The 17,114-nt window shown below is 40.4% G+C and overlaps 1 protein-coding gene and 1 non-coding gene across 2 annotated transcripts in view; both read left to right on the top strand.

Annotated features, from left to right (window-relative positions):
- dclk1a (doublecortin-like kinase 1a) overlaps positions 1–17,114 on the top strand; it is a gene marked incomplete in the record, with an annotated part of 194,899 nt that overhangs the window by 167,370 nt on the left and 10,415 nt on the right. Inside the window, 2 exon segments of the mRNA XM_055936842.1 lie at positions 8,553–8,699; positions 15,824–15,957. Coding sequence (XP_055792817.1) covers positions 8,553–8,699; positions 15,824–15,957 — 281 coding nt within the window.
- trnaa-ugc (transfer RNA alanine (anticodon UGC)) lies at positions 14,307–14,382 on the top strand. The gene has a single exon. It is a non-coding gene; the product is annotated as a tRNA-Ala (tRNA).

Genomic DNA, 17,114 nt, shown 5'->3' with positions numbered 1-17,114 from the left:
TGGGAGTTAAAAACATCATAAGGTAGTTAATTTAAAGCGTTTTATAGCAATTTATATAAATTTTATATTTATATCCGTTTAGTGCGATTTTGGGACATTTATTTCTGAAACGCTGTGAATTGCTGGGCACGCTTCCAGTTCATCCCGAACGCAGTTGGCATTTCCACATGGCAAGAGGACAGCTTTCCACCAAAAGACGATTGGACCCAAGAAAGGATCCTTTGCCCAAGATACTGATGGAAGAACAGCTCAAAGTAGGACATTTTTATTATGATAAATCGTGTTTCTGTCGAAAAATGTTAGTGGCTTAGGACTCCATGTTTTTTGACGTAGCTTCGCTTGGCGCAAACTGTATTGAAAAGTAAGGATAATTTAAAAAATGTAATTCCGCGATTGTATTAAGAATTAAATTGTCTATCAATCCCTGTCCACCCTATATTTTTTAGTCACGTTTATGAGTATTTATGTATAAGAGTAGATCACTGTCTAAGTGGCGCAAGGACATTTTCTGACCAGCTGAGCTACATTTCACATTGTCTAACCATGATTTTGGTGGCTAAATATAAACATTTTCGATCAAACTCTATATGGATTGTGTAATATGATGTTACAGGAGTGTCATCTGAAGAATTCTGAGAAGGTTAGTGAAAAAATTAATATATTTTGGCGATGTTGACTTTTATCGCTCACTTTGGCTAGAATCAATGCTGGGCTGCTATGTGCTATGTGCTATGCTAATATAACGATTTATTGTGTTTTCGCTGTAAGACACTTAGAAAATCTGAAATATTGTCTGTATTCACAGGATCTGTGTCTTTCGATTAGTGTATGCTGTGTATTTTTACGAAATGTTTGATGATTAGTAAGTAGGTAAACACGTTGCTCTAAGTAGTTTTTCTATTCCATTTGTGACGGTGGGTGCAATTGTAACCTATGCCATCTACCTGAAATATGCACTTTTTTCTAACAAAACCTATCCCATACCATAAATATGTTATCAGACTGTCATCTGATGAGTTTTTTTCTTGGTTAGGGGCTATAAATATCTTAGTTTAGCCGAATTGGTGATAGCTACTGGTGTTGGTGGACAAATAAAAGATGGTGGATTATGCTAATGTGTTTTTAGGTAATAGATGTACATCTTTACATATTGTGTCTTCCCTGTAAAACATTTAAAAAATTGGACATGTTGGCTGGATTCACAAGATCTGTGTCTTTCATTAGCTGTATTGGACTTTAATGTGTGAAAGTTAAATATTTAAAAAATATATTTTTTTTGAATTTCGCAGCACTGGTTTTTCAGTGGGGGTGGGGGGGAGTGCCGCTAGCGGCACTCTCATCCTAGACAGGTTAAAGAACGTTTTTTGCAGTTCTGCACTTTTTGCCATGGGGCGGAGAGAAAATTGTGCAATTTTATAACACATTTCCTACAATTCTATTCATTTTGCCATGGGGCAGAGAATTCTTTTTGCTTTTTTAAAGCAAATTTCCTGCAATTCTACACATTTTGCCATGGGGCAGAGATAGATTTTTGCTTTTTTTAAAGCAAATTTCCTGCAATTCTCCACATTTTCCCATGGGGCAGAGATACATTTTTGCTTTTTTAACGCAAATTCCTGCAATTCTACACATTTTGCCATGGGGCAGAGAGAAATTTTTACTTTGTTAAAACACATCTCCTGCAATTCTACACATTTTGCCATGGGGTAGAGAAACATTTTTAAAGCAAATTTCCTGCAATTCTACACATTTTGCCATGACTCAAGTCATGTTAGTTTGCTATCTGAGTGAGAATGAATGACACTATTAATGGGGTTCTCCTGGAGGTCTGGACTGGACTGGACTGACAAAACTAGAGAAAGACTGCTGATGCACAAACACATTTCAACATCGCACCTGGTGTTTTCTACTGTTCTAACTCTCAATACAAAAATGAAATGCTGAAACGTCTCGAGTCAATACGTTTTCGACCCCTTTGTTATGGCAAGGAGCCTAAATAAGTTCAGGAGTAAACATTTGCTTAACAAGTCACATAATAAGTTGCATGGACTCACTCTTTCACTCTTTGTGCAATAATAGTGTTTAACATGATTTTTGAATGACTGTACCTCACATTATCTCAGTCCAGCAGTGAATTGCAAACACAGATTCAACCATAAAGGACCAGGGAGGTTTTCAAATGTCTCACAAAGAAGGACACCTAATGGTAGATGGGTAAAAAATAGAAAAGTAGACATTGAATATCCCTTTGAGCATGGTGAAGTTATTAATTACACTTTGGATGGTGTATCAATACACCCAGTCACTACAAAGATACAGGTGTCCTTCCTAACTCAGTTGCCAGAGAGGAAAGGGCAATGGGGACTATAAAACAGTTACAGAGTTTAATGGCTGTGACAGGAGAAAACTGAGGATGTAATGCCCAGGGTGTAGTGGAGGAAGAAGTCAGACGCAGGAGACAGAGAGTTCAGAGTAGAGTACTAATTTAAATAATAAAAAAAAAATTGCTGACAATTTTATGCTTTTACATTCCACATAGGTGAAAACGACGCCACTTAAAACAAATGCCCCAAAACACAGGGGAACTAAACAGTTCCGAAAACAACCAACTTACACGAACAACCGTGACTTACAGCGTGTACGACAGCACACATCAAACAATCCCGCACACCCAGCAGGCGGGCCGGCTGGGTAATAAAGCCCAACTAATAAACCTAATTACAAACAGGTGTAACTAATAAACAGACAAGGAGGGGGAGGAAAAGATCAGTGGCAGCTAGTAGGCCGGTGACGACGACCGCCGAGCGCCACCCGAACAGGAAGGGGAGCCACCTTCGGTAAGAGTCGTGACAGAGGATGGATCAACGTCATTGTAGTTTCTCTACAATACTAACCTAAATGAACAGAGTGAAATGAAGGAAGCCTGTACAGAATAATAATATTCCAAAACAAGGTATTAACAAGGTATTAACAAGGTATTAAAGTGAAACTGCAGAAATTGTGGCAAAGAAATGAACTTTTCCCTGAATACCAAGTACCACCCCTTCATATTTTCAACCATGGTGGTGGCTGCATCATGTTATGGGTATGCTTGTCATCGTTATGGACTAGGGAGTTTTGTAGAATAAAAAGAAACGTAATGGAGATAAGCACAGGTAAAATCTTAAGAGGAAAACCTGGTTCAGTCTGCTTTCCACCAGACACTGGGAGACGAATTCACCTTTCAGCAGGACAATAACCTAAAACACAAGGTCAAATATACACTGGAGTTGCTTACCAAGATGACATTAAGTGTTCCTGAGTGGCCTAGTTACAGTTTAGACTTAAATCAGTTAGAACATCTATGGCAAGACTTGAAAATGGCAGTCTAGCAATTATCAACAACCAACTTAACCTGTCTAGGATGAGGGTGCCGCTAGCGGCACTCCCCCCCCACCCCCACTGAAAAGGCAGAGCCGCGAAATTCAATTATTATTTTTTTTTTAAATATTTAACTTTCACACATTAAAGTCCAATACAGCTAATGAAAGACACAGATCTTGTGAATCCAGCCAACATGTCCGATTTTTAAAATGTTTTACAGGGAAGACACAATATGTAAAGATGTAAATCTATTAGCTAAAAACACATTAGCATAATCCACCATCTTTTATTTGTCCAACAACAACAGTAGCTATCACTAATTCGGCTAAACTAAGATATTTATAGCCCCTAACCAAGAAAAAAACTCATCAGTCTGATAACATGTTTATGGTATGGGATAGGTTTTGTTCGAAAAATGTGCATATTTCAGGTAGATGGCATAGGTTACAATTGCACCCACCGTCACAAATGGACTAGAATAACTACATAGAGCAACGTGTTTACCTACTTACTAATCATCAAACATTTCGTAAAAATACACAGCATACACTAATCGAAAGACACAGATCCTGTGAATACAGACAATATTTCAGATTTTCTAAGTGTCTTACAGCGAAAACACAATAAATCGTTATATTAGCATAGCACATGTGCAAACATTACCCCAGCATTAATTCTAGCCAAAGTGAGCGATAACGTAAACATCGCCAAAATATATTATTTTTTCACTAACCTTCTCAGAATTCTTCAGATGACACCCCTGTAACATCACATTACAACATGCATATACAGTTTGTTCGAAAATGTGCATATTTAGCCACCAAAATCATGGTTACACAATGACAAAAGTAGCCCAGCTGGTGAGAAAATGTTGGTGCGCCATATTAGACAGTGATCTACTCTTATAAATAAATACTCATAAACGTGACTAAAAAATATAGGGTGGACAGCGATTGATAGACAATTTAATTCTTAATACAATCGCGGATTTACATTTTTTTAATTATCCTTACTTTTCAATACAGTTTGCGCCAAGCGAAGCTACGTCAAAAAACATGGCGTCCTAAGCCACTAACATTTTTCGACAGAAACACGATTTATCATAATAAAAATGTCCTACTTTGAGCTGTTCTTCCATCAGTATCTTGGGCAAAGGATCCTTTCTTGGGTCTAATCGTCTTTTGGTGGAAAGCTGTCCTCTTGCAAGGTGGAAATGCCAACTGCGTTCGGGATGAACTGGAAGCGTGCCCAGCGATTCACAGCGTTTCAGAAATAAATGTCCCAAAATCGCACTAAACGGATATAAATTGCTATAAAACGCTTTAAATTAACTACCTTATGATGTTTTTAACTCCTATAACGAGTCTTAACATGACCGGAGAAAGATTACTCCCAACACTAATGCTTGGAACAGGTGCGGGTCGGTGTCCTCCACGCGCATGACGCACCAAGAAAAGAGTTGCTAGCTACAGGGTTTTTTAATTTATAGTGCCTGTGAACGCGCAATCGACCCCATTCAAATCGTCATCACGTAAAGGCATCCAGGGGAAGACGTAAGCAGTGTCCGTATACTCATAGCAATAACAGTGGCCTTTTAACTGACTCCAGATCAGGGGCCAACATTTCTGAAATCTGACTCCATGTCAGGGAAATTGCTGTAGAATGGGTTCTGTTCCACTTAGAGACAAAATTTCAACTCCTATAGAAACTATAGACTGTTTTCTATCCAATAATAATAATATGCATATTGTACGATCAAGAATTTTGTGGGAAGCCGTTTCAAAAATTACACGATTAGCATAAATAGTGACAACAGCGCCCCCAGCCTCAACAGGTTAATTGAGCTTGAAGAATGAAAATAAATAAATGTGCAAATATTGTCTAATCCAGGTGTGGAAAGTTCTTAGAGACTTACCCAGAAAGACTCACAGCTGTAATCGCTGCCAAAGGTGATTCTAACATGTATTGACTCATAGGTGTGAATACTTAAGTAAATTAGATATTTCTTAATTTAATTTTCAATAAATTTGCTAACATTTAAAAAACATTTTCTTACTTTGTCATTATTAAGTGTTGCGTGTAGATGGGTAATTCAAAAAAAAATATTTTAGCCATTTGAATTCAGGCTGTAACACAACAAAATGTGGATTAAGTCGAGGGGTTTGAATACTTTCTGAAGGCTCTGTATATATATATATATATTTTGGTCGAGGGCCCTAGAGGTCAAGTGCCCTAAGCGACCTCTTATGCCTGGAGCAAGACCTGCACACACAGAAAGGGATGATGAGGAATAGAGATGGAGGGAGGGAGTGAGAGAGAGAGAGAGAAGAAGAGGAGAGGAGTAGAGAGAGAGAGAGAAAAAGAGAGTCACATTGATAAAGGGAGGAAGAGGAGAGGAGACAGGTAACAAACTGACAGAGAGAAAACAATATAGAGCTTCGATAAAAAATAGAAAGATAACGTGACACAGGGCATAAAGAGAGAGGGAGAGAAAAAGAGAGGGACAGAGGGTAAGTATGAGGATGAGAGAAAGAGAGAGGGAGATTGAGGAAAAGGAAACACATGTCACGCCTGCCCCCTCCCCCCCTTCTATCGCTCGAGTGCGGCAGACTGCCTATCATTACGCACCCCTGTCCCCTTCGTTACGCGCACCTGCGCCTCATTGGACCCACCTGAACTCCATCACTATTTGATTGCCTCCCCTTTATCTGTCTGTTCCTCTGTTTGTTCCATGTGTCAGCATTGCTGTTGTTACTTTGTCCCCTGTCCAGACGCTGTTCCTGTCCTGTTTTATGTCCGTTATTCATTCAATGTTCTCCCTGCACCTGCTTCCTGTCTCCGCTGTCAATCCTCACAACACAGAGAGAGCGAGAGAGAGAGAGAGAGAGAGAGAGAGAGAGAGAGAGAGAGAGAGAGAGAGAGAGAGAGAGAGAGAGAGAGAGAGAGAGAGAGAGAGAGAGAGAGAGAGAGAGAGAGAGAAAAAGAGGAATGCAAAGAGAGAGAGATACAGAGAGACAGAGAGAGAGAGAGAAGTGAGCGATTGAGGAAGGCAGCACAGTTACAAGAGGAGACTTGACAGTTTTCTCATTTTAATGACTGTGTGTCTCTAGGCCTGTGAGTCTCAGTGTGTGTGTCAGTCTGTGTGAAACCAGGCCCTATTTTAAGCTTCTGCTTCACTTGTGTATGCATTATAGTCGAGCTGGTTTGCAAGACTATACAGTCGTGGCCAAAAGTTTTGAGAATGACACAAATATTAATTTTCAGAAAGTCTGCTGCCTCAGTTTGTATGATGGCAATCTGTATCTATAAAAGGGTTCGTAGCGTAACGGTTTGCCTACCGGGAAGAGGCTATTTTGACCATTCTGTTTTGTATTGATGAGCCACAGGGTTATTTAGGCTTTTTGTTAAAATAGCTGAATACACCTGATTCTGCCACTCAGCTGTTCATCAAGACCTCAACTGTTCATCAGGACCTCAACTGTTCATCAGGACCTCAACTGTTCATCAAGATCTCAGCTGTTCATCCGGATCTCGGCTGTTCATCCGGATCTCAGCTGTTCATCAAGACCTCAGCTGTTCATCAGGACCTCAACTGTTCATCAAGACCTCAGCTGTTCATCAGGACCTCAACTGTTCATGAAGATTTCAGCTGTTCATCAAGACCTTAGCTGTTCATCAGGACCTCAACTGTTCATCAAGACCTCAGCTGTACATCAGGACCTCAACTGTTCATCAAGATCTCAGCTGTTCATCAAGACCTCAGCTGTTCATCCGGATCTCAGCTGTTCATCAAGACCTCAGCTGTTCATCCGGATCTCAGCTGTTCATCAAGACCTCAGCTGTTCATCAAGACCTCAACTGTTCATCAAGACCTCAGCTGTTCATCAAGATCTCAGCTGTTAATCAAGACCTGAGCTGTTCATCAAGATCTCAGCTGTTCGTAGGATCTCCGCTGTTCATCAATACCTCAGCTGTTCATCAGGACCTCAACTGTTCATCAAGACCTCAGCTGTTCATCAAGACCTCAACTGTTCATCAGGACCTCGGCTGTTCATCCGGATCTCAGCTGTTCATCAAGGCCTCAACTGTTCATCAAGACCTCAGCTGTTCATCAGGACATCAGCTGTTCATCAGGACCTCAGCTGTTCATCAAGGTCTCAGCTGTTTGTAGGATCTCAGCTGTTCATCAAGACCTCAGCTGTTCATCAGGACCTCAGCTGTTCATCAAGACCTCAGCTGTTCATCAAGACCTCAACTGTTCATCAAGACCTCAGCTGTTCATCAGGACCTCTGTGTGTACAAAGTTTAATATATCTGATTAATGTATGTATATTTTGTAATAACTCACTATTGTTTACAGGTAATGTAGTACTAAGCCTTTCTACAGTCAAATATATAGTACATTTTCACATATATAGTTTTAGGTTATTTGTGTATTTTTCAGGAGCTTCTCCATGTACTTGTTAAAGATATCACAGACATGTTCTCGAGTTTACTCCATATTGGCTAAAATGGGTTTCTGGTTTCTCGCTTCCCTCTGGAAAATCTTAAATAAATACTAATAACTATATTATGTCTGTTACCATTTGTCATTATTGTGTACTTTAACTTTACTTTTATTTAAAGAGGTTCGTCCTCTTTACATTTCTATGGACAGCGGTTGTCATGACGTTTCTCCAAACGGCCTTTCTCCGCTCGAGAACTAAATGAGGTAACAAGTCGAGATCGGATCATCGAAACACGCCCGGTAGAGATATGATTCTGAAAGTAACTGTAATAACAGTTAAATAAAGAAATACATTTCACGCAATTTGAAAAAGAATAACGCGGTACTTTACTCCGTGACTCATAATAGTGATTTGTTTATGTAATGTGTTACTTTTGTAAGGCGTTACCCTGAACACTGCTCAGGACTCTGCTTCACACTCACACGCAAACAAGTTGTTTACGTGTTGATAAAAGTCACCTTGTCGCAGAGAGATTTACACTGTTATCAAAACGTCACGTCAGGCACACACCCTACACAAAACACAGCCCTTATTTTAAGTGTTTCTAACATCCCCTACGGGGGGGGAAATGAATGGTGGAAAAACGATTGGAACCATTTCCCTGTTTGACCGCTAGGTTTTATGGGTATTACTATTTTGGGATTGTATTTTGTTGCATGTAATTCTGTGTGTTGTCCACAGGGGGGCGATCTGTTTGATGCCATCACATCCACTAATAGATACACAGAGAGAGATGCCAGCGGGATGCTGTACAACCTGGCCAACGCCATCAAATACCTCCACAGCCTCAACATCGTACATAGAGACATCAAACCAGAAAACCTACTGGTAAGATAGGTGTGTGTGTGTGTGTGTGTGTGTGTGTGTGTGTGTGTGTGTGTGTGTGTGTGTGTGTGTGTGTGTGTGTGCGTGCGCGTGCGCGTGCGCGTGTGTGTGTGTGTGTGTGTGAGAGAGTGTGTGTGTGAGAGAGTGTGTGTTGTCGGATCCGTAATCGCATTGTCAGTAGTCTCACCACTGAAAGGGTTTGATGCATCACTGTTAAAAGATATACTCATCAAATATGACACACACAATCCATTCAATCTCAATTGAAGGGGCTTTATTGACATGGGAAACATATGTTTACATTGCCAAAGCAAGTGAAATAGACAATAAACAAAAGTGAAATAAACAATAACAATAAACAGTGAACAATACAGCGCCAAAGGAATGAAGACATTTCAAATGTCACGTCTATATACACTGTTGTAACAATGTGCAAATAGTTTAAAGTACAAAAAGGGGAAAATACATAAACATAAATATAAACACACTCTTTGTCTCTGAGTGATGGAGTGATGGAGTGACATCACTCGTTCTGAGTAGGAGAGAGAGACATGACTCACCTCTGCAATGATGCAGTCCTTCTCCCACCATCCCTCCCGCTGTCTCTCTCGTTACAGATGTCGGATATTCATTTGATCCATATTTTCTTTCAGAGAATTGCGAACTTGTAGTGTATTTGAATTTTAAAAAGGCTTCTAAAGTTTGTATCAACCACCTACATGTTAATTGTAATTCACATTTCCCGTTGCTGCAGGAGTATTTTCCTGCTGTAGCAAATCGGCTCAAATTAAGATCCTGCATCTGTATCTTCTCATCTCCCTCTCTCTTTTACGCACTTGTCCTCTCAACACTTCTACACACACACACGCACACACGCACACACACACACACACACACACACACACACACACACACACACACACACACACACACACACACACACACACACACACACACACACACACACACACACACACACACACACACACACACAAACACACACAAGCACACGTACGTACGTAAAAAGTTTATACTGGTTCAAACTTCATCGTTGTGAAAATTCTATGCAACTTCCGGTGCGCATTTACTGTGAAAACTGAGACTGTACCTGCTTTAAGTTACAGTTTTAACAGTGTACAAGTAGGCTACTGTGGCTATTTGATCATAATGTAGTTCTACCAGAGTGGCATACCATCAAAAACAATGGAGAAAATGCATCCCATAACATTATAACATGGAAATAGCTGTTCTATGATACAGCCTACAGCAGCAGGCTTGACATGAACCTGTTAATCCACTTGTCCTTTAGACAAGGAGGTGACTGAAGATGTTGTTCTATTGTGTTGTTTGATGCAAGAAACCACTTTACAACAGAACATTCATTATTATTCACACACCATTATTATTATTACAGAGAATCAGACAAAAATGTATCCTACCCTCTGAAATGTGTCCTACCCTCTGAAATGTGTCCTACCCTCTGAAATGTATCCTACCCTCTGAAATGTGTCCTACCCTCTGAAATGTGTCCTACCCTCTGAAATGTGTCCTACCCTCTGAAATGTGTCCTACCCTCTAAAATGTATCCTACCCTCTGAAATGTATCCTACCCTCTGCCCATTGGTTACTTAGCTCATTATAGCCTGCCTCAAAATACAACACTGCCCCTTTAAGACATACAGTTGAAGTCAGAAGTTTACATACACCTTAGCCAAATACATTTTTCACAATCCCTGACATTTAATCCTAGTAAAAAATCCCCTGTCTTAGGTCAGCTAGGATCACCAATTTATATTAAGAATGTGAAATGTCAGAATAATAGTAATGACAATTATTTATTTCAGCTTTTATTTCTTTCATCACATTCTCAGTGGGTCAGAAGTTTACATAAACTCAATTAGTATTTGGTAACATTGCCTTTATATTGTTTAACTTGGGTCAAACGTTTCGGGTAGCCTTCCACTAGCTTCCTACAATAAGTTGGGTAAATTTTGGCCCATCCCTCCTGACAGAGCTGGTGTAACTGAGTCAGGTTGTAGGCCTTCTTGCTCGCACACACTTTTTCAGTTCTGCCCACACATTTTCTATGGGATTGAGGTCAGGGCTTTGTGATGGCCACTCCAATACCTTGACTTTGTTGTTCTTAAGCCATTTTGCCACAACTTTGGCAGTATGCTTGGGGTCATTGTCCATTTGGAAGACACATTTGAGACCAAGCTTTAACTTCCTGACTGATGTTATTTCAATATATCCACATAATTTTCCTACCTCTTGATGCCATCTATTTTGTGAAGTGCACCAGTCTCTCCTGCAGCAAGGCACCCCCACAACATGATGCTGCCACCCCCGTGCTTCACGGTTGGGATGGTGTTCTTCGGCTTGCAAGCCTCCCCCCTTTTCCTCCAAACATAACAATGGTCATTATGGCCAAACAGTTCTATTTTTGTTTCATCAGACCAGAGGACATTTCTCCAAAAAGTATGATCTTTGTCCCCATGTGCAGTTGTAAACCGTAGTCTGGCTTTTTTATGGCAGTTTTGGAGCAGTGGCTTCTTCCTTGCTGAGTGGCCAGGTTATGTCGATATAGGACTCGTTTTACTGTGGATATAGATACTTTTGTCCCTGTTTCCTCCAGCATCTTCACAAGGTCCTTTGCTGTTGTTCTGGAATTGATTTGCCCTTTTAGCACCAAAGTACATTCATCTCTAGGAGACAGAACGCGTCTCCTTCCTGAGCTGTATGACGACTGCGTGGTCCCATGGTGTATATACTTGCGTACTATTGTTTGTACAGATGAACGTGGTACCTTCAGGCGTTTGGAAATTGCTCCCAAGGATGAATCAGACTTGTGGAAGTCTACAATTTTTTTTCTGAGGTCTTGGCTGATTTCTTTTGATTTTCCCATAATGTCAAGCAAAGAGGCACTGAGTTTGAAGGTAGGCCTTGAAATACATCCACAGGTACACCTCCAATTGACTCAAATGAGGTCAATTAGCCTATCAGAAGTTTCTAAAGCCATGACATAATTTTCTGGAATTTTACAAGCTATTTAAAGGCACAGTTAACCTGTTTGGGCTGCAAACCCGATGTCGGAACGAAAATGACAACAGCTGCAGGGCGCGAAATTCAAAATCTATTTTTTTTTTATATTTAATTTTCACACATTAACAAGTCCAATAGCATTTGAAAGATAAACATCTTGTCAATCCAGCCAACATGTCCGATTTTTTAAATGTTTTACAGAGAAAACACCACATATATTTATGTTAGCTCACCACCAAATACAAAAGTGGACAGACACGTATGATTATGATTATGATGTATGAATTATGATTCAAGTAGCATGCACAAGCCAACCGAAATAACCTAAAACCAACCTAAAGAACCCAGAAAAAACTACCTCAGATGACAGTCCTATAACATGTTACACAATAAATCTATGTTTTGTTCATAAAATGTGCATATTTTAGCTATAAATCAGTTTTACATTGATGCTACCATAATTGCTACAGCATAGCTACAGTCTGAAATCAGACGGGAGTAGCCAGAGAAAATACAGACACCAACGTCAACTACTAATTACACCTCATAAAACATTTCAGAAAAACATATGGTGGATAGCTAATGAAAGACAGATATCGTGTGAATAGAGCCAATATTTCCGATTTTTGAAGTGTTTTACAGCGAAAACACAATATATCGTTATATTAGCTAACAACATAAGCTAGCATTGGGCAGCATTGATTCTAGTCAAGCGCTAGCGTAGCACAGTTAGCACAGTTTGCATAGAACAGTTCGACAGATATATGAAAAAGCATCCCAAATTGGGTCCTTATCTTTGTTGATATTCCATCAGAATGTTGTAACGGGGTCCAATGTCCAGTACAGTCTTTAGTTGGGTTCCAGAACGAAATATTTCCCTCTTTGGTTAGCAAGCACCACGGCTGTGCGGCGCTAATCTTTCTGTCTTCAAAAAATTCTTCCAAAACATCACGTCTAAAGTCGAGAATAAATTGCAATAATATAATTAAAGTATATTGAAAAAACATACTTTAGGATGATTTTGTGACATGTATCAAATAATATCGTAGCAAGAGATCATATTTACCGTTATCGAGCTTCTTCCAGGAGCCGAGTCCAAATTCTGCCTCGCGCCCGGAATTTTTTTTTAACTGCGCAGGTCTCACAAGAAGGTGTGGTATTCAGTCCATGGACGAGATATTCGACTGCTTTCAAGTCTCACTTCCGCATTACACCCAGATGAAGGCGTATGACGTGTTTCTACGGTCCTAAGTGTCATGACCTTGTATAGACAAGGTCTTAAAGAGACACATCGCATTTTGGAAATCTCAATTCGGCTGGGAAAATGGCTGTAAAAATAGTTCTGTTCAACTTAGAGAAATAATTCAAACCTTTTTAGAAACTATAGACTGTTATCTATCCAACAGTAGTAAATATATGCATATTGTAAAATCAAAAATTTCTTAAGAGGCCGTTTGAAAATGTGCACATATTTTCCATTTTTTTCAATATTCACCCTGCAGCCTGAAGAAGTTAACTAAGTGTATATAACTTCTGACCTACTGGTATTGTGATACAGTGAATTATAAGTGAAATAATCTATCTGTAAACAATTGTTTGAAAAATTACTTGTGTCATGCACAAAGTAGATGTCCTAACCGACTTGCCAAAACAATAGTTTATTATCAAGACATTTGTGGAGTGGTTGAAAAACGAGCTTTATTGACTCCAAACTAAGTGTATGTAAACTTCCGACTTCATCTGTAAATAGAGCTCTTTACCTGACTGGCTTTTCAAAGATGTCTAGAAATGTACACATTTTGTGTTCTTGTAGGAAGCAATCAATCCCCCATCGCTGACCACAAATGAGCTGTAACTGGGCTGATAACTCATCAACTATTTATTTTTTATTTGACAGAGACACACATTAATCAATGAACACATCTGCCACTCCAAGCCGCTCTCTCCCTTTGATCTCAAAACAAGCGCATGTACTTGCGTCCGTTTGTGCCTGTCACTGCGATATAACCCTGGTCCGACGCGCTCTGCCTAAAACAACATCTCCGTGTTACATAGCTCATTTTGAGGCTAATATTATGTGAATTCGATTCGAAACGTCAATAGTGTAAACTAACGGGGGGGGAAAAGTCGGATAAAGTTGAGTGAAGTTCTTCAGTCCTGGGACCCATGCAGCTTAGACATTAGGTTTTAACTGGTTGCATGAATATCATGCTGAATATACAGTACGTTCATGTCATTGTCATCTGCATTACAGATTTATTTAGATGCTAACAAAATGCTAACCTTATAATGGTTATCTAGCATGCTATCTATTCCAACTACTACATCCAGAATAATAGTGTTTGTAACAATAACGGCAGAGTTGAAATTTAGCCAAATACAGCCTTAGCGACTGTCCAAGCAACCATCCAACAACACTGTATGCTTACTACGGGCTATTTGGAAACTGTGCAACGGCCACCAGAGCTGGAGCTGTCATTCTACGAGTTTTTGAGTGTCTATTTAAAATATTTCCAGATGTTATTAGACGAAGGGAGATCCAATATGATCAGAAACTACAGACGGGTTGGCCCCGTGTGGCTCAGTTGGTAGAGCATGGCGCTTGCAACGCCAGGGTTGTGGGTTCGATTCCCACGGGGGGCCAGTACAAAAAAAGTATGAATGTATGTACTTGTAAGACGCTCTGGATAAGAGCGTCTGCTAAATGACTTAAATGTTAAATGTAAATGTCTGAATACGATCAGAAACTACAGACGGGTTATACAGATGGCTGAATATGATCAGAAACTACAGACGGCATATACAGATGGCTGAATACGATCAGAAACTACAGACGGGTTATCCAGATGGCTGAATATGATCAGAAACTACAGACGACATGTACAGATGGCTGAATAGGATCAGATACTACTGACGGGTTATACAGATGGCTGAATACGATCAGAAACTACAGACGGGTTATACAGATGGCTGAATACGATCAGAAACTACAGACGGATTATACAGATGGCTGAATATGATCAGAAACTACAGACGGGTTATCCAGATACCTGAATACGATCAGAAACTACAGACGGGTTATCCAGATGGCTGAATATGATCAGAAACTACAGACGGGTTATCCAGATGGCTGAATATGATCAGAAACTACAGACGGGTTATCCAGATGGCTGAATATGATCAGAAACTACAGACGGGTTATCCAGATGGCTGAATACGATCAGAAACTACAGACGGGTTATACAGATGGCTGAATACGATCAGAAACTACAGACGGATTATACAGATGGCTGAATATGATCAGAAACTACTGACGGGTTATATAGATGGCTGAGTATGATGGCCATCATTGTTTTATTAGTCATCTCAGAGATCCTAATTGAAATCGTCACAGAGAAGCAATTTTCTGTTTTGCACATGACTGAACAGTACAACAGACATTAAATCATAAAATTACACAAAAACTGTGTAGGCCATAACTAAATACTTAATAATAACAACTGAAATGTTAAAAGTGGCAGAATTGCCCTTTAACCTTTAACTTATCTTACCAGTCGGAATGAATCCCGACATTTTCATAAGTAGCTAAATGACTGAGTCATGCTCCGTACCTTTGTGCTGTTCTATAAATACATTTCACTGTAAGTATTCGATGCGTTAGTGGCCATATGAAAATATATTGTCATAGAAATAAACTATATTTCTAGGGAGCTAAGCTCTACCCCTTCCTAACAGTTATTCTAACCACTCCCCTCTCTCACTCCTCTCCTCTCCTCTCCTCTCCTCTCCTCTCCTCTCCTCTCCCTCCCCCTCTCCTCCCCTCTCTCCCCTGCCTTTTCTTTCCTCTCCTCCCTGCTCCTCCCCATCCCCTCTTCCCCCCTCTCATCTCCTCCCCTCTCATCTCCTCCCCTCTCCCCTTTCTCCTTTCCTTTCCTCTCCTCCCCTCTCTCCTCTCTCCTCTCTCCTCCTCTCTCTCCTCTCCCCTCTCCCCTACCCTCTCTTGTCCCTCTCCTGTCGTCTCCTCTCCTCTCTCCATCCCTCCCCTCTCATTTCCTCCCCTCTCTCCTCTCTCCCCTCCTCTCCAGGTGTATGAGCATGTGGATGGCAGTAAGAGTCTGAAGTTGGGGGACTTTGGTCTGGCCACCGTAGTAGATGGACCCCTCTACACCGTCTGTGGAACCCCCACATATGTAGCACCAGAGATCATCGCAGAGACAGGGTACGTACACTATGTGTGTGTGTGTGTGTGTGTGTGTGTGTGTGTGTGTGTGTGTGTGTGTGTGTGTGTGTGTGTGTGTGTGTGTGTGTGTGTGTGTGTTTGTATACAGTATGTCTCCTGATCCTCCCTCTCTCTCACTCTTTCCTTGAGTTTTTCCTTCCTCTCTTTTCTACAAATCTCTGCTCTCTTTCTCTATCCTTCCCTCTCCCTCTCTCTCTTTCTCTCTCTCTCTGACCTAGGTTCTCCCTCTCCCTCTCCCTCTCCCTCTCCCTCTCCCTCTCCCTCTCCCTCTCCCTCTCCCTCTCCCTCTCCCTCTCTCAATTCAATTCACAGGGCTTTATTGGCATGGAAAACATATGTTTACATTGCAAAAGCAAGTGAAATAGATAATTAACAAAAGTGAAATAAACAATAAAAAATGTACAGTAAGCATTACACTCACAGAAATTCCAAATGATTAAAGACATTTCACATGTAATATTATGTCTATATACAGTGCCTTGCAAAAGTACTCATCCCCCTTGGCGTTTTTCCTATTTTGTTGCATTACAAACTGTAATTTAAATAGATTTTTATTTGGATTTCATGTAATGGACATACACAAAATAGTCCAAATTGGTGAAATTAAATGAAAATAATAACCTGTATTAAAATAAATACACTGAAAAATTTTTTTAAAGTGTGCGTTCGTATATTTGCTAATGAAGCCCCTAAATATGATCTGGTGCAACCAATTACCTTCAGAAGTCACATAATTAGTTAAAGTCCACCTGTGTGCAATCTAAGTATCACATAATCTCAGTATACCTGTTCTAAAAGGCCCCAGAGTCTGCAACACCACTAAGCAAGGGGCATCACCAAGCAAGTGGCACCATGAAGACCAAGGTGCTCTCCAAACTGGTCAGGGACAAAGCTGATCAGGGTTGGGTTATATAAAGAATATCTGAAACTTTGAACATCCCACGGAGCACCATTAAATCCATTACTATAAAATGGAAAGAATATGGCACCACAACAAACCTGCCAAGAGAGGGCCACCCACCAAAACTCACAGACCAGGCAAGGAGGGCATTAATCAGAGAGGCAACAAAGAGACCAAAGATAACCCTGAAGGAGCTGCAAAGCTCCACAGCGGAGATTGGAGGATCTGTCCATAG

This window comes from Salvelinus fontinalis, chromosome 10 (genome assembly GCF_029448725.1).
Source record: "Salvelinus fontinalis isolate EN_2023a chromosome 10, ASM2944872v1, whole genome shotgun sequence".
Taxonomy (NCBI): domain Eukaryota; kingdom Metazoa; phylum Chordata; class Actinopteri; order Salmoniformes; family Salmonidae; genus Salvelinus; species Salvelinus fontinalis.
Note: the sequence above shows the minus strand (reverse complement) of the source record. Positions and strands in the feature narration are given on the sequence as shown.